At 28.7% G+C, this 19,317-nt stretch overlaps 1 protein-coding gene across 1 annotated transcript; it reads right to left on the bottom strand.

The window, feature by feature from the left end:
- Positions 1 to 6,075: 6,075 nt before the first annotated feature.
- On the bottom strand, positions 6,076 to 7,417 carry LOC123212835 (uncharacterized protein At4g22758-like). The gene is made up of 2 exons (XM_044632047.1): positions 6,650 to 7,417; positions 6,076 to 6,508 (listed from the first exon to the last, which is right to left on the bottom strand). The coding sequence occupies exons 1-2, from the start codon at positions 6,876 to 6,878 to the stop codon at positions 6,327 to 6,329; spliced, it is 411 nt and encodes a 136-aa protein (XP_044487982.1). The 5' UTR covers positions 6,879 to 7,417; the 3' UTR covers positions 6,076 to 6,326.
- Between the last annotated feature and the right edge of the window lie 11,900 nt (positions 7,418 to 19,317).

Raw genomic sequence — 19,317 nt, 5'->3', positions numbered from 1 at the left:
TCAATCTCATGATATAAAAACTATAAGTTATTATTTATATAAGACATTTCAAAAGATATAAAAGATTTTTTTTCTTATTTTTATTTTATTTTAAAACTTATTTTTCCTAACAAATAATCAAATTACTCAAAAATAATTAAATTTTTAAAAAATATCATAAATTTCAAACTAAGTTCTACCGGTTTTGATCGAATTTGACTGAGTCAATGAATAAACCACTTTTTAATGTTGGGGTTGGTTTCTGATTCAACCAGTTGAATCGATTGATTTGATTCGATTTTAAAAATTGTGTCGTTAACTTTTAAAAATCTAAATACTCATTCATCTATTATGTTAGAAATTTTAATAGATAAATAGATATTTAAGTTTTTAAAAATTAACAAATGAAAATTTGTCTTTTCACTCAATTTTAGGTGAAAAATAATCCATTGGTTATTCTATAAATAACATAATTGTGTATAGAGACAACAAAATACCCATTCATCTTTTATACTCTTATACTATTAGTTTGCCCAGATTCATCCTATACTATTTAAGCTTACAATCAAATGTTGATTGATGAGTTAGTAAAATTATGGATTCATTAATACATCACAGGGCAAAATACAAAAATAAATTCTAAAAATAAATCATATAATATGATTAGTTCAATATTATAAAGAATGAAATTGTATGCATTCGAATATGAAAATTGTCAGAGACAATCCACCGTAAGTAAAACAATCGGTTAAGATGATGAATTTTGAAGTATGGAGTTGGAAGATTTATATTCAACTCTACACTCTTACTAATGAATTTAAGTGTATATGCTGACACATAGAGATAATAATTTTGATATGAATTTAGGATTTCTAACTCTTATCGATCTTAACGGAAGGAGATTACTCGATAGAAGCAGAGACATAAACAAAAAAATCCTTGTAATTGAAGATGGGTTGGGAATGAGGATACATGTGTCTTCTTCCTGGCTCGCCTAATGCAACTCTCTCTTTATATTAATATATTTGTTTAAAATATTAATATATCTTTATAGTTTTAGATTATTTATATTTTCAGAATTTATTTATATTTTTTTTGTACATATTAAGGAGGTTAATATATAATATTTGTGATATTTGAAACAGTAAATTGATATTTAGAGGGTATACAAATAAGATTTTTTTTTCCATGGGAATAAGGATGAGAGAGGGAGGAGATTTTTCTTCCCAAAGAGGAGACAAGGACAAGGATTGATATCCCTTCTCAGTTGCCATCTCTACTAACACATTTTGATATACTTAATTTATAATAAAATTATATATATATATATATATATATATATATATATATATATATATATATATATATATATTAAATACATAAAAATGATTTTAAATTAATAATAAAATAATAATATATAATATATACTAAAAAATATATACACTTAACAATACTATCCTTATTAAAATAAGAAACAATAGATTGTTGGATTTGTCCCATGAAACACAATAAACAGACAAAATGCCCACGAAACACACAGGCCCAACAAAAACTAACAAGCCCTACAGATCTATAAATAAACCTCAGCCTAAACCAAAATAATAATGGTCTGGTCCAAAGAGTCCATTAACAGACAAAGTCTAACCATGACACACCAGATAATAGGCAGTACATTTATCTACATCTTTGTCCTAAACTTGACTCATTCGATTTAAATTTGAATTTAAGTTTAAATAGTTAAAACGAAATTCAGTTTTAAACAATTTTATAATCCAGATTTTTATATTCACATTTGTATTAGTAGTACTCTGATTCAGTATCCATACGTATACGTAACTCTATTTTTACGTCTAATTAATATAAATGATTAAATAGAGGAAAGAAATAAAAGGTCAAAATAATTATTCTTGTATTACATTATTGATACTCTTTCAAAATTCTTATCAAAGTCACATACCATCATCATAAAAATAAACTCTAAATAAATTTTATCGATATATCATTAATTTTATTAATATATATTATATTATATGATATATATATATACACAATCTATTATATGTATCAATTTTTTGCCGGGATTTTATTGTTATCATTCTCTATCAATGACTATGGTATGACTGTAACATGGAGATTTTGACAGAATGGAACTGACAAAATTGTAAATGAAAGTTAAAGTGACAGCGAGGTTTACCTGAACTCAATATCTATCTCTTATTCTGGTATATTCTAAAATATGCCCACGCCGTTAATAAATAAGCTTACTGTTGATTATTGCTTAGCTGGAACCTATTCCGGTTTGGTTTAAACAAAACTCAGAATTTGATAAACTCGAGAGTTATAGGATCAAGTTTATAATAAGAGCGATTGATTTAAGTTGGATTCAAGAAATTATAATTATAATTTATAATTTATATATTTATTAATTATTTTTATATAAAAATTAAAAAATAAAATTATAATTGTGTACAATTTTCAAATTTATTAATAGTATATTTAAATTGAATTCTATAATAATAAATCCGAACTTAATGCTTTTTTAAAATTATTTTGTAAATTTATATTAAGAGATTTTATTATTATTATTATTATTATAAAACAGAAATATCGCTGCCTAGTGATGGGTCGATTTGTAATTAAAGTATTTGTTTTTTTAATTTGTTTTAATTCAGCGAAATTGAGCAGTAATTTAGCACCACAAAATGAGATTATAATACTTACAAGAAGCCCCGAGAGAGTATGAATTTAAATATTATTTGATGATATTTTAAAATTAAAATCTTAACTTAGTTTAGTAGGTTTAGTAGCTACAAATCTAGTTGTTGGACTCGAGGTTTGGGGCAGTTTAGCTCAAATTGAAAAAGAATTAGAAGAATCATCGAAGAGTGAAACTTCATCAATGAGTCCTTGCACTCAGACCATGGTATTAAAATAATGTTTTAGTTCGATTTTGACTCATTCAAGCCAATTATGGATTCGATTTCAAGTTAACTTTATTTAAATTCACACATAGTTTCTTTTTGTTAATTATTGAATTAATGTATTCATATGTGCAAATTTACATATAAATTATGTTATTTTTAGGTATAATATTAAAAATTCATACTTTTCGATATAATATCCAAAACCCATACTTCGGATCGTAATTGATTCGTCAAAAAATTATGTTATATTTAGAAATATATACATGTAAAAAAAATGGCCAAAAGACATATTTCAACCCAATGTTTGTTGTAACTCCACACTAGTATCCGTTGGGTACTAAAAACCCAAAATCTAATATGTGAGCTATTATATTCAACAAAATCAGTTAGTTTCATAGGCAAAATCGTCAATTAATTAATAATATATTAAAAATAATAAAATATTATCTATTTTTCCCTTAAATTAAAAAAATTAACAATTTTTTTCAAGATTAAACTTTAAAATGTTATATTTTTCCCTCAAGGGTTTATTTATTTTTTCTCTCTCTTTTTTCAGGCTTCATCTTTGACCGACTTTTCTCTTCCTCTCTTTTTCTTCCCCTTTTCTAGTGTCTTTTTTGGACGAAGATGAAGTCTTCTTTCGGAGACAATGCATAAAAAGAGAATGGAGAGAGGGCTTAGCTAGAGATGACACTGAAAAAAGGGATGGAGAAAAGAAAGAAGCTATAGAGGAAAAAATATAACGTTTCAAAGTTTAATCTTTAAAGAAAAATCATTAATTTTCTAAACTTATAGGAGAAATAAATAGTGTTTTATTATTTTTAATATATTATTTATTAAATAATGATTTCACTTATAAAATTAACTAGTTTTATTAATTTTAATAATTTACAAACGAGGGTTTGGATTGCTAACATTTACCAGGTGCCAACTGAGAATACAACAAACCTTGGGTTGGCCTTAAAAAAAAAAAAAAGTATAAACGTAAAATCCGGAATTGAAAGCTTGCTAGAAAACACACGTTAGTAGTGGAAACAGCAGCCTCACTTTCATTGTTGGTGGTGTGTCCGTCAATAATCAAATATGTGAAGACGTTAAAACGAGACATCTTTTTCATTTTTTTAATTATTCGTACAAATAATTGTACTTACAAAAACACAAAGAAAAAATAGAAGAATTTATTTTCAAAAGGCCCACCCACAAGGCTGATTGATGACAATATATTTTTATAGTAGTTGGGGCTGTCGGTATTTGACACGGCGTGCACTGAAACTGGGCCGTTCATGTTGGTGTTTTAGCTTATGTGCCTAAAGTGTTGAAAATGACCAAACACAACACAACAATTCCCATAAGCTATTTGAACCTAAAGCTGTGTTCGGATTAGGAATTTTCATAAATGCTGTTGAGCTAGACCCTCCACTCCATGTGGGCTGTGGCTTAGTAGAGTTTTTTTAGAGGATTCTGTTCATACCTTTAACTTTTTTTTTTTTGGGTAACAAAAACATGGCTTTGATTAGTTTGACGGATAAAAACATAATAATCGGATCTATAGAGTCTCGTAAGTGTAGTAAAAATTCAAATCTAAATTTTTTTTCTAAAAATTATAATATTCTACTAATTTTATTATCTTGTTAGGTCTACATTCTTTAATATTTATATATAAATAACGGGTTGTGTTAAAATATATCATTAGAAGTGGATATATATATGAAATATCATATGTACAAATATTCTTTTACCAACATCGTAAATAAATTGGTATATTATCATGTTATTGAACGATTTAATTGTTGATAAAGTAATCGACACAAAAAAAAATCTGATATATAGCAATAATAATACTTCATGTAACAATGATTTTTGATCATGTAGATACTTATTAGTAACCGAAATATCATATTTTATGTAAACAAACCGAAAAGTTATTTGTTAGGCTAACCTCTTGGTGGGTAATAATAGGTACAAACAAGTTGACCTATTATTATATAATGAATAATAGATATATACCAATAATGAATACAAATTTGGATACTAACGATCATGTCTCATAATATAATTAATATTATTTTATTTGTTATTTAAAATCATTTAATTGTATAATAATTTTATTATTATATAAATAAATAATTTTAAATTAATGATTAAAAAAATATTATTACCTAATCACACAAAATTAATTTAAGATTAGTACCCAAATAACGTGTTTGTACCATCCATTTCAATTGAAAAAGAAGACTATCAATTTAGTGATTCTTTTTGTTTTAATAATTCAGGAGTTCCGTGACCAAGTTGGATTTGAAGTGGGACAATCTCTACAAGACAAAAAATAATATATATTTTTATTTTTATATTTAAAATTTTCGACCAAGCCGAATTTAAAGTGGGATAATCTTTAAAAAAATTAAAAAAAAAATCAAAGACCTTTTTCACGGCATAAGTACTTGTTTATGAGTGAACTTGGATCCCAAACTTTGTGAGTCAATATAGTAGCAAGACATACACATGGATATGTGATTATATTATTAATTATTAATTAATTATTAATTTAAAATTATTTAATTATATTGTAACGTGTGTGTTTTTATTATTAGAATTAAATTATGTTTATATATATAAGTTTAAAGCAGTCATGTCATGCACCAACCTTTTCTATTACAAAGCTATAGAAATGATTCAAAATAAAGCCTGATTTAATTTGTCTAAGATTTGAACCAAATCTGCAACATGTGACCACCCTTTTAAGAGGGAGGACCCTTGGCCAACTCCAAGCCCCCTAATCTGGTGAACATTAAAAGGGGAAAATGACCCCCATATTTTAGTTAAAAATAGATTTTCAATTGTTAATTCACTCGTTCGAACTCAAAACAAGAATATAAAATAATATTTGTATTATTTAAATACTATAAAACAACGTCATTTTGTTATAAAAATCAAACTAATTTTATCAAGCTCAAGTTTTTTTGCATTTGACCTCAAATATGACCAACCATAACAAACTCGAATTCGACTCTCTAAGAATCTCGAACTTTGCTTGAATCATACACATAATTTAATGGATTATGCAGAAAATTTGTATGAACTGTTTAAGTTTCAAACTTGTCATACGCCATATAAGTCTCAAAGTGGAAGAACATTCTCCACATTGCAGAAACATGTTAGGTAAAATAAGCAATTAAATAACTCAAATTTATTCCGGGGAAAATAACTCAAAAGGAGTAACAATTATGACTCAAGTTTATTCGACTCAAACCAAGAAACTAAAATCCAAAGCACAATCCAAACTGGTAAGAGTTCCCGAATTGGTTTCACCTGTTTGATATGATTGGTTTTTTGGTTCGACCAAGGGATCCTCCTTGACAAACAAAAAACAAGATAATTCAACTTCCCAAATTGAAAGGAGAAAAGATTCATCATTGATATTACTTAATGGGAAGAGATCTTAAGATTGAGGGACTTGTTGAGCCATGTCTTCCACTTCCCGCTTCCCCGTCGAGCAATGGCAGTTTCCAATGTTCCAGCTTCTCCAATCTTCTCAGTCTGTGGCTTCTTGCACAGCATAAAATTTCGGACGCCAGGCGAACCAATTGTATCCCATGGACTCAGAGCTGCAATCAAATTCACAATTAGAAAATCAGAAACTAATTGAGAAAAAAAATTTAACAATGATTTAAAAAAATTCACAAGATTGTAGAATAACCGAAAAAAATAATCAGAATTGTTTAGAGATGGGTATTGAAGAAACTCACCACCAGAGCAGGCATTGGGGCAATAGAGGAAGAAATCATTAAGATCAGAGCCAAGAATCGGCAATCTCCCTTCACGAGCATAAGATTTTAAAGCCGTATCAATAACAGCAGCAACAAGCTCTTCTTCATTCACCACAAAACGGATCGGGCCGGCGCTGCCCTGAACCGTAATGCTGATCAAGAACCTGTTGCCCTTTGGGGCCGGGTTCTTCTTCTGCTTGTACAACATTTTCGCTTACTAAATAAACAAAATCAACCGGAAAAGCTTGAAAGAATGTTAATGGAATTTGGGCTTCTTTTTTTTTTTTTTTAAATTGGTTTATTCTTCGAGATAAAATAAATCTAATCTTTTCAATCAAAACCAAAAAACCAAAAAAAAATCTAAGGGTCGACGCCAAGGCAGCGGAAGTACCAGCCTTCTTTGCAAGATCCAAAAGCAAAAGCAAGAGATGAGCTCGCCCTTGGTTCACAAAGGGAGAGCATCAATTTACTACTCTTCAAGATTGTTTCCACCATTCACAAACAATTTCTTAACAAAAACCACGAAGATTGAAATCGAAAATGACTAAGAATCTCCGTCTCGGGCTTATCAAGAGAGCGACTTCTGGACAATTTTCGAAAATCTGAAATATGGTATTTGATTATTGAGAAATTTGAGAAGTGGGTTTCAATTGTGGAGAATAATTAGCTCGGGCCAGTCTTTAAATAATGAAGGAATGCTCGGGGTAAATTAGGGTTAGGGTTTGTTTTCAAGTCGGTTTCGGTTTGACCTCGTTGTGTGCGAGGCCACGCTACATTGTGTTTCCGTGTTACGACGAAAGAGGCTTAGCAAAATACGGCGGCGTTTCAAAATCCAAAGGCTAGTGCATCCCAAATATCTCTCTATTTTAACAACTATTTGTTTCGATTTTTTTTTTATATTCAAATAGAATATTTATACTAAAATTTATTTATTTTTTATTTTTATCTTTGAATTTTGATAAATTTAATCTCATAATCATCCAAAAAAAAAAAATTGTTTCTAATTGTGCAAAATTTTATAAAAGCCACCATCAAGCACTGTTTTGTGTATTTATTACTATACAAATAAAATATATAGACATAACATTTTATAACTAAATATTTCAATCAAAGATTCATGCTAAAAAATATATAAACCATTATAAAAAATTTGCAAATATAATAATAGTTATAAGTATCTTATAATATACAATACGTACGTATATCGTATAATATAATATAAATAAAAAATAATATAAATTCTAAAATGTATTAAAAATTATATAATACAAAAAACGTATCATATAATACGATACATATAACTAATATAAATAAGTACACATATTTAAAATAGTGGTGTATCTGAAAGAATTTGAAAATTTCGAAAAATATTCATGATATTTTTTAAAATGATAATGTAATAATTAGATTTTTTAAAAATTATTTTTAGAAAGATGTATTTTATGATATAATATGATATATGATACAAAAATTATGTTTTTGATATACAACATGATACTTAATTCTATTCCCTAAGTGATAATAGAGATTTTCTTAATTATTTAATATGTTTTTTTTTTTCATGTAAAATGATTAATTATTCTTAATGAATAATATTATACATATTTACTTTGAATATATAAATGAGTAATTAATTATTTCTTTATTTTTTTGATTTGGTATAAGGTATCTTCTTGAAATTTGAGAATATAAATATATATATTTTAATTTAAAAACAACTTGTATAAAATTATTTTCTTATTATAGTTTTTTATTATTTATCTTCGTGTTCATAAAATTGAATAAATTTATTTTACTTATATAGTTACATAAATTATTGTTTTTAAGTCTGAACTAGATGATTGGTTTTGATTAGTAACAAATCCATTTTGAATCATGGGCAAAATGTTTTAATCATTAAATTGGATTAATATATTGAGTCATAATTTAATTATCCAATTAGATTAATTTATTCATCACACTGGTATCAACATGGTTAACATCCGTTTAAATTTTTAATTATGTTTATATAAACATAGAGATGTCATCGAAATACATTGGGTTCAAAAACCTTAATTCTTGTCTCTATAGAAGAAATCTTTGTCCGTTTTTATCTTGTCCGTGATATAGAGATGACAAGAATTCTTATCTCTTTCAAATGAAAAAAAAATTCTTTTACTTTTCTCTCTCCATTCTTACAAAAAAAATTTACAGCACTTTTATCTCTTTATTTCTATTAGAAAAATAATATAAAAAATATTTATAATAATTAAAAATATTTAAAGATGATTTAATATATAAAATTTTAAAAAATATGCTTAAAAAAATTACAAGCCGGAAAAGGGAACCAATTGAACAGTACATTATGACCATGGACATAATTAAATACGAATTTAATAAAAGATTTTAGCTAAATTTTGTGAACCGTGGAATCAAAATGGAGCCGACGTTTGTTGACTGTCCTTCGATTTGTCAAGACACGTGTGATTTAATTTTACCACATGTGTGCTTCTGCGTTGATGTGTGTTCTGTCGATACTTTTATTTGTATCTCTAAATTTAGCATCGAATGTTTATTACGAATTAATATTTTATTAAATCTAGCAACCATACAAAATTAATAATTAATATTTATTTCCTTTTTCTCTTTTAAAAATATCAAACTTAATTCTACTGCAAAGGGTTTGATTGGCATTTAAGAATTCTATCCAAAAAAAAAAAAATCTATATACTCATTTTGAAAATTTTTATTTTTCTCTTTCTCAAATTTTTTACTAATAGTAGATAGGGCCATAGTTAGGGTTGGAGTCGAATTGATTTAGTTGAGCTAAACTCGAAATCACTGAACTCGTTTTAAAAGTATTTGAGTTTGATTTGTTTGAGAAGAGTTGAATTAAGTTATACTCTACTTCGAGCTTGAATTGAGCTTTACGCTTAATTCGATATTAAATAATATCGTTTTGATATATATTAGTTGTTTTAGTCAATTTGTATCAAAATTTTCAAGCTCGCAAGCTTTACGAATTGAATACCCTTAAATTTTGAGCTAAATAATATTGAATTCTTAGACTCAGGCTTGTTTAAATCAAACTTGTTTTGGATTTATTCAAACCGAGTTTAAACTCAAACTTGAATAAAGTTGACGTAAATCCAATTCTAACTACATTTTCAGACATGAAAATTTAAATGTGAAGTCAAAGAAAGAACTCAAATTTATTCTCACCCTTTTGAGGGAAAAGTCTTGAGGTGGTTTGATTGTGGAATCATTAAAATAACATATTCAGTTTAATTTATATGGAATTCACAAAATTTGAACTTAAGTTTTACGTTACTTTAATTGTATAAAATTCTCAAATACTTTAATTTACCTGGAGTTCATATAATTTGAACTCGAAACACATTTTACCTAAAGAAGTTAAAAGATTAAATATTTAATATTTAGTCTAAATTTAAATTTATTCGATTAGATATATAAATAATATTATTGAATAGATAAATAATTAAACTAATAATTTTCAAATTGTCAAATAAAAATTCTAATTTAAAATAAGCATATTCAAGCAAAAAAAAGAAAAAAAAGTAAAATCTTGTTTTGTGTTATCTCTTTTACACATTTGTCGGACGATATTGCCCAGACGTGGGCATCGTTCGTGTGATGTTGTTTGACTGATCCATATGTCACTAAAGCACAAATCATCGCATAAATTTATGTGATTTTTGCATAGATTTGTATAAAAGATTTAGCCATTTTGATCAGATTTTTGATGATTTTCATATTGAAAAAATCACCATAGAGATAAGAGAGATGCTGTCAGAGAGAAACTTTGAGAAAAATGACCTTTGGAAAGATGAAATAAAGTTTTTGAGATGTAAATGTAATATTTTAAAGTTTGACTTAAAAGAAATAGTTAGTTTTTAAAATTAAGAAAGAAAAATAAATAATTTTTTTGGTTTAAATAAAAATATTTAAATGACAATTTTATCTCTGATTGTAAAATTAAAACTAACAAATAGGTAGATATTTAAGTTTTTAAAAACTAATGAGGATCATTTTGAACTTTTACTATACCTTGGATGGCAATAAGTCATTTGGCCTTTAAAAGTAAAAGAATTCACATTGAATCTACCTCCATGATTAAGAGCCATCCGCATGTGTGATTAATTGGACTCTAGGGAGAATCAAAATCTCTCAATTATTTGGTTCAAAGTTGTGGTCAAATTAACGTGGTAGGTCTATTTAATTAATGGCCAAACAACTATTTTCCACCCAAGGTATGCTGTAATGACAAGTTTCCACCCTTTAACTATGGAAATATCAAACACCCACCTATGATTGATTAAATTTAACAAAACTCTAACGGTGGTAAAGATAAAATCGTCATTTTCTCTATAATATTAAAAATAAACTAAAATAGAATCTACTTTTACCCCCCTAAACTTTAAAAACTAAAATTTTTCCCTAGCCTAAGTTTTAAAAAATTACAGTTTCACCCTAAGGTTTCGTTTTGAAATCTCCGACGACATCTCTGGCTCTATTACTGACGACCTCTCTCTCCCGAAGCATCCTCTCCTTTCGGCGATCTCTTTCCTCCCATTTGGACGCTCGATCGACGTCAGAGAAGCTATGGAAGACGAAGAACTTTGTCGGGGAAGACGAAGTGTCGTCTTCCCAGTCGTCGTCATCTGGGAAGACGATTTCTGTTCCCAAATGACGTATCTCTACGCCAGATGGGTTGGGGTGGAGTTGAGGGGGGCCGTCGGTGGAAGAGAAACCGTCGGGAGGGGAAGACGACTGACAATGACGCCAGAGAAAGTGAAAGGGTTTGGAAATAAACCCTAGGGGGGAAAATGCGATCTTTTCAAACTTAGCTTAGAGAAAAAATGTTAGTTTTTAAACTTTTAGAGGGAAAATGAGATTAAATTTACCACCGTTAGGATTTTGTTAAATTTAATCGACTATGGATGGATATTTGGTGTTTCCATAGTTAAAGAGTGAAAACATGTCATTACAGCATACCTTGGGTGGGAAATAGTTGTTTGGCCTTAATTAATTTATAATCACAGAGACGAATATTCCAAGTGATCCATTAGATTCTATTAATTTAAAGTCAGCTGAATTATTCTTTGCCAGACTGATGAGATTTGTCTCCGGGAATCTCTCATGTGAAAAAAGCTCAAAACCCTTTTGTCGTTTCTAGAAGGCCAAAAGACTTGTTCACACATGAGGTTTAGTGTAAAGATTAATTTATATTAATACAATTTTGAAAATTTAAATAATCACTTATTATAAAATTTGTTATTAATAAATAATAATATTAAAAAAATAAAATTTTATCTTATTCTCCCTCTTTAATTCGAAAAATTAATAATTTTCTTTTATTCAAAAGTTTGAAAAACTAACTTTTTATCGTAAGGTTTTATTCCTTCTCTTTCTTCTTCAACGATATTCTTTGGCTAACATCTCATTTGTCGATGCTCTCTCCAGCAACCTGGATGAAGATGCAACCACTGTTCTCTAGCCACAAATGCGATGGATTGTCATGCATCATCCAAATTTGATGCACGACGAACATCTTCGTGGTCACTTCTTCATCTTGTTTGTGGCTAGAGAACGGGTCTTTGTCAATGTCTTCCATATCTAAAGTCGAACAGACAAAAAATGCAACATATTCTCACCAACTGGAGCTGATTTGACTAAGCCTCTTCGTCTTCGGACTTCGTTGACCTTTGTTTGGTGTTGTTAACGATAGCAAAAGGAGATGCATGTAAGGTTGATCGACGTTGTAGCTGTTGTCAGAGTTTGCAATAAATCTTAGGGATTTGATGGAAAAAAGTTATTTTTTTAAGTTGAAATTGAGAGTGAAATACAAGTTTTTAAAACCCAAACAGGAAATAAGATAAAGTTATATATTTTTTAATATTATTGATAAAATAATGATTATACCATTAATCTTAATAAAAAATTTTAACAATAATTAATTTATAGATGAGTGTTTAAAATTTTAAAATTACATGAGTGTGTATTTTCCTTTGTATTAAAACTCTGGCAGGAAGTAGTCCCTTCGCCTTTTTAGAATCTCGCATATATAATTATTTATTCTAAATAACATTTTGAATGTTCTAGAAAAGAAGAAAAATCATCTGGGAGATATGCATGCATGCATGACATTTGCCGTAAAACAATATATAAAGAACCACGGTGGTCCATGCGGTTCTGTACATGCGGTCACATGGCAAACACATCAGCATGCACCGCACAAAAAAATCCAGTTACCATGTTGTTTCGGAAATATTTCTGTACATGGCTTGAAATGCAAGAGTGGGCGGCAGTAGCCATGTTTCTCAGCTTCTCTGTGTTCCCACGTTAGCTGTTATTCATAAATTCATTGAAGTGTCTCTGTTTGTTGCTGTGTTAGATACAATTGATGCTTGCTTCATAAATGGTAAAATAAAGGGGCGGCAATTTCAGAAATTGGGCTGGCTCTGTGCTAACTTCCAACAGCATATTGAATGTGCTCTTTAACTAATTTATTAGGGCAATTGATCAGTCAATACCTCCTTTGCTTTCTAATAACTAATGTATTAAGAAACTTAACTTAGCTGTTTGGATACTTTCAACAATTCATTCTAAGGTTGGATTTGAAGTGAGCTTATTCGGGTTTGGTATGAACTTTGTTTAAACAAACCGAATTTGAGTTTGACATATACAAACTTAAACCTGAACCCGAGTTAAAATATATTTGAAAATCAATCATTAACCTAAACTTAAACTCAAAACTGAGCTAAAATATATTTTAAAAAAATTCTAAACAATGTTGCACAAGCCACAAGGGAACCAAATTCAACCAAATTCAAGTCTGAGCCAAGTTCATTTTGTCTACATGAACTCTTGATCCATGAAGCAAGCCGAATATGAACGAGTTATTCTCTAGGCTCGACGAGCCTGAGCTGAGGACACCCCCCTGGAGAATGAGCTTTGCCCTATTCGAATTCAGTTCAATTCAAATCCAATCCTAATTCTTTCAAATCTAGATTGGATCAGTCAATTGAATCGGTATGAGTAGCCGTATCCAAATAAATGTTCACATCTATTTAGTCACTAGACTGAATTGATTTTGAATTGAATGGGTTGAATAGCAGTTCAACTACCGTGAAATTAGGAAGGGTAACATAATGCCAATAGGCCAAGTTGAAGAGTGAAAAATTTTGTAATTGCTGGGATTTAAATTGAGTTCATCTAGTAATGAATATGCACCATATATCACCCAATCACAATTTTGTTTGGTTGATACTATTTAAATGTTTATTTCTTTTATTATCATTTCAATCATCGAATGAACTGATCAAGACCTAGACAAACCATTTGTTCGAGTTAATGTCCGATCTAAATATGAAAACATTGAATTATCCGTTTGATAAATTGTTGTAGCCATAATTGTTACATTAAGTCAGTAAAAACATTTACCTGAATTTGATTTCACTCGTAAATTAATGGAATATACATATTAACATGTTTTTTTTGGTAACTGAAAAATGTATAGCAAAAAACAACACAGAAATATCGGTGACAACCTAAGCTCAACCAACCTTTAAAAAGGTAGGCTAGCTGAGCAAGCTAGAACAAGGCCAACCGACAGAACAACCCAACAAGCAGGCAGAGCAAGAGGAAGCAGGCAAACCAAGAGGAGAACACCATAAGCGACCCTAAACAAGCTACATATTAAACTATTGATACATCGGTTTAGAAATATGTTCATTCAGAAATACTCTATTTTAGCAAGTTCTTTTTGTTCGGGACATTAACTTGATCTCCCCTTTTCTGATAATCAAGTTAGCTCTAAATGTTACACTGAATAAGGGAAAAAACCTAACCAGTGTTAATTACAGTTATAAATTGATAGAACATAGCTCATGCTTGATGGAGACAAAAAAAAAAAAGAAAGATTCTAAAGGAGCCAAAAGGTCTTATCTTTGCAATAGACCGCATTTGTTTTGCTTGTAGCTCATGCTTGATTTACAGTGACCTTAAATGTAATCACAAATTTATCTTTTTTTTAATGAGAAAACTTTACTTGAACCGAATTGTTTATTCATGATTGAACTGATTATATTAAACATGTGAAAATCCAAGTCTAATGATTGATTGTATAACTATTACATCAATTTAATCAATAATTTATTCTTAAAATACCGTCGAAAGAGATATAAACATATGTTTTTATGCTTGAAATCGCACTCTATTGTTATTCAAGCTAACTGTTGAAACTATCAAATTTATCTGTTAAGTCATGTGGGTATAATCTCTCCGTTACTGCTATAGATTTTAATCCATATCTGGGATTCATAATTTTTGAATTAGAATGATCCTTTAGGGAATTCGAATTACCGCTGTACAATAATTAAAGATGTAAAATTTTGAAGTGATGGAATAACTTGAAACGATGGAGAGCTACCCCACTACATGTTCTTAATTATCTTTATGTCAATGTCAAAAAATTTGAAGGAGATTCTTTACAATCCTTTGAAAGGACATCATTTGAGATGGTTGGTGAACAAATTTATGCATGAAAATGACTGGAAGAGTTGCTTTGTTTGGCCATTGTGAAATTGAGATCTCTCTCCACATGCACTAAGGTCTGCAATTTGCAGTTGAGATCTCCCTCCACATGCACCAAGGTCTGCAATTTGCATTTGAGATCTCTCTCCACATGCACCAAGATCTGCAATTTGCAGAGCAGTGACTGCAAATGTGAAAGGATGAAGATGAAGTTACTTGAAAGTCTCTCTCATGTTTTATGATTATGTTCATGGAAAGATTTGGAAAAGGACAAGATTAATTGGCCACTTTTTTAATGTTAGATGAATATGAAAATATTAATTTCCCTCTACACAAAGATTTAGAATTTGAATCGATTGGAGAGGCAAAGTGTTACAAAAAAAAAAAAAATATTATGTGCGTTAAGTTTTAAGAATTTAATTGATTATTTAAATTATATATATCATCATTTGATTGAATATTATTTTATTTTTAATTCAAAATTATTAATCATACGATAATACATTATTTATATACTTAATTAAATATTCAAAATTAAATATATATAGTCTTACTGAAAATATAATGCTCATTTGAGTCTATGTTTTGCAACCCACGTATGATCAATCGGTTAAATTGGTTCAACTCAAACTCGATGGCTAACACGATTCAGGTCAAGTGTTGATTTAATTTTAGTCTTCACATCAAATTGATCAATAGTTGAGCTTGGGGAAAGATTATATTTTTTGTAAAAGTTTGTAATTGTTGAAAATCTAAATGATTATATAGTAGAAAATGTTTTGTAACATTTTGCAAATCCTAGGACTTAAATTAAGTTCATTTGATAATAGAATCGTGTATCGTAGGGTAGAATTCAATTTTTTCATTTGATGGACATAGTAGATTAAGCATTAGATTAAACAATATAAATAATAAAAAGAGTCCTCTCTCTCCCGTAAACACGTGCAAAAATTTTTCATCCAAATTCGTAAGATTAAGAAAATTAAGGTTTAGAGAGACAAACCAAAATTTTTACAAAATGATGGCTGCTACAAAATTGATGACTTCATTATTTGCTAATACAAATACGTTTTTCATAAAGCGAAAGGACTATTTTCTATTCAAGTTTTAATAGAAAGACAAATAAATATTTGTGACATTTTAAAAACTCAAACACCTATTTATAAATCAATTATTGTTGAAATTTTGTTTATTAGAATTAAAGATAAAATCATTATTTTATCAATAATATTAAAAAATATATAATTTTATCTAATTTTATCTTAGATTTTAAAAACTCTCATTTCACTCCCTAGCCTTAACTTTGAAAAGTATCTTTATTCTCCCAAATCCCTAAGGTTTTCTTTCCTCTTCAATAACGACATCGATGGTCACCACTATCTTCATCTTTAGGCTAATTGTCTCCCTCTTCAGAAGACTATGTCGACATAGATGAAGAACTTCATCTCTATAGATGAAGTTGTTTCATCTTTTTGTTGAGGAAGAGACGAAGATGTCTTCGTCTCTTCGTTGATAGAGACAAAATTTTTTGTCTCCGTTGTGGTTTGCTAAGGAGGGAGACAGACGAGCTAAATGTGGAGATAGTGGCAACCGCCATCATCGGAGAGAGGAAAAAACCTAAATATTTGGGAGGAAAAAAGTTACTTTTCAAAGTTAAAGTTAAGGTGAAATGCTAATTTTCGAAACCTAAAGGAAAAAATGAGATAAAATTATATATTATTGATAAAATAATCATTTTATCTTTAACTGTAACAAAATATTTTAACTATAATTAGTTCATAGATGGATATTTAAAATTTTAAAATATTATATGTATGTATTTGTTTTTACATTAAAAATTATGTTAAAAATAGTCCTTCAGCCTTTTTCATATTGGGCTCGTGAAAATATTTGGTTTAGGAAGTTTAGGGGATGGGCCTATTTAATTAGGTTCAGTGTGTTTTTTAATAAATTAGGATCAGCCGGGGCTTGTGTATGAAGTTTAGGTGAAGGGCCAATTATGTCAAGTTTAAGTGAGTAGGTTACTTATTTTCATACTTAGGATGGTTCCTAAAATTAAGATGTACTTTTTAAAGAAATCTTGATATAATAATTTTATATTTCTGTCTTTAATTTTTTATGTTTAATTTAATGTTTGAAAGAAATTATGATTTGATGCATTATTTTTATTTATGTAAATACATGCACGAAATCATTCCGATAGTTTATGTCACTAAATTGACTAAACTAAAATGTTTAATATATGGAAAAGATAGTAATTTATTTATATTAGGCGAAAGGACTTATACCCACCCAAGGTTTGATGTTTTCCCAAAATCTCCTCTATAAGTTTCATCCATGAGCTATTAACATTAGAATAATTTGTTCGTGTGTAAAGGTATCTATATAATTTATTTATGTTAATGCTAGAATATAATGAGTTTACGATAGGATGTGCGTAAATTTAGGACAAGTCAATTGTTGGTAAGTATGATGAGGTAAACAGTATGCAAGAACATATAAAGGAATTTTCTCCTTGTTAAAACCCTTTTGTTTTTTTATAATGTTGATAAAAATGATTAAGTGTATGATGAGTATTTCATCACTACCCAAATCATCGTGGATGTATGTACAACAACATGTTTATCGCATAGAGTTCCTATTGAGACAGTTTACAAGACTCCCTTTGAGTTGTGAACATGAAGGAAACCTAACTTCATGCATTTACATGTTTAGGGATGCCCAACAGAAGAGAGTTTACAATCCACAAGAAATAAAATTGAACTTTGAAACTATCATTGGTTACCAAAAGAAATCCAGAGGCTCTACGTTTTACCGTCCAAACAATTGTAAAAAAATTGTGGAAACTAGTACTGCAAAATTCTTTGACAATGGTGAAGTTAGTGGGAGTGTTCAACGTAAAGTTGTGGAAATAAGGCCAATGTTATTTTACCAGAAACTTCACTCATCCACGGTTAACCCAAGGTGTTTCAATAGTTAAAAGAACGTGTTAACAATATTTATTAACATTTAAATGAGAAAACACCTCTTAAAAAAACTAATATCCAATGATTAGATACATAAAGACTTCAAGAAACAGTCTTAAGAAAGATTTCAAAAAGAAAAAAAATCTATAAAATGTTGGTATAATAGAACAACTCATTATCAATATATTATTCATTTTGGACACAGTTTGTCATAGTTTGACTTATGGACTTTACAACCTAAAACATGTTTTAATAATTTAAGAGTTTACAAACTATTTAATCATTTATTTTCAAACAATGTAAAACACATATGCATATCTAACATCTGTCTTCTCCTATTTCTATATAAAATTTGCTTAGAGTTGTTATATTTATATTCTCTAATGCGACTTAATGTCTTCATTAAAGTTAATAAAAAGAATACGCTGAATGACTCTTATACTATACATTTGTAATGTTATAGTCCAACAACTCTTTTCATTGTCAAAGAATTATCTGTTTTAGATACATAATATATTACGATTTTACTTTTAAGTTTTGTAATTCAAAACGCATATTAATAATCTCTGAACTCCGGATACGTGGTTTATTTGAAAAAGTCACACTTCATTTAAGAATCAATAAAGATCCGCTTTAATTAGTTTCACAAGCCATAAAAAGTACAAAATCTGATAAATGGATTGATGCCTTAAAAGATGAGCTGAAACCCATGGAACAAAAGAATCCTGGGGTTTCATTGTCAAAGTATATAACCTTTCACAAATCTATTAACACCATAACTCATTTAGGAGAAATTTGATGCATTTCAAAAACTATTGAAGGAATTTGATTAAAACTGTCAAAAGTTAACTTGAGCAATCGATTTTTTTTTTTGAAAACTTGTGGTGGGTTTTTTATTTTTACCCATTCTTTATCATATTGTCACCCTAAAAGAAAGGTTGAACCTGATTTATAATATAATCCGGTAAATCCAAATCCACGAACACTCTTAGGGGCGTTTGGTTTGGATAATGTTTGATTACTAAAATAAAAAGATTACTTTGAAGATAGATTACTTAGAAGATTACTGGGTATAAATGATTACTATGTTTGATAAAATTTGATAGGTATAAATAATTATTGTGTTTGGTTAAAGGTAATAAAAGA

The sequence above is a fragment of the Mangifera indica genome, chromosome 4 (genome assembly GCF_011075055.1).
Source record: "Mangifera indica cultivar Alphonso chromosome 4, CATAS_Mindica_2.1, whole genome shotgun sequence".
Taxonomy (NCBI): domain Eukaryota; kingdom Viridiplantae; phylum Streptophyta; class Magnoliopsida; order Sapindales; family Anacardiaceae; genus Mangifera; species Mangifera indica.
The sequence above is the reverse complement of the archived record's forward strand: the minus strand, read 5'-3'. Positions and strand labels throughout refer to the sequence as shown.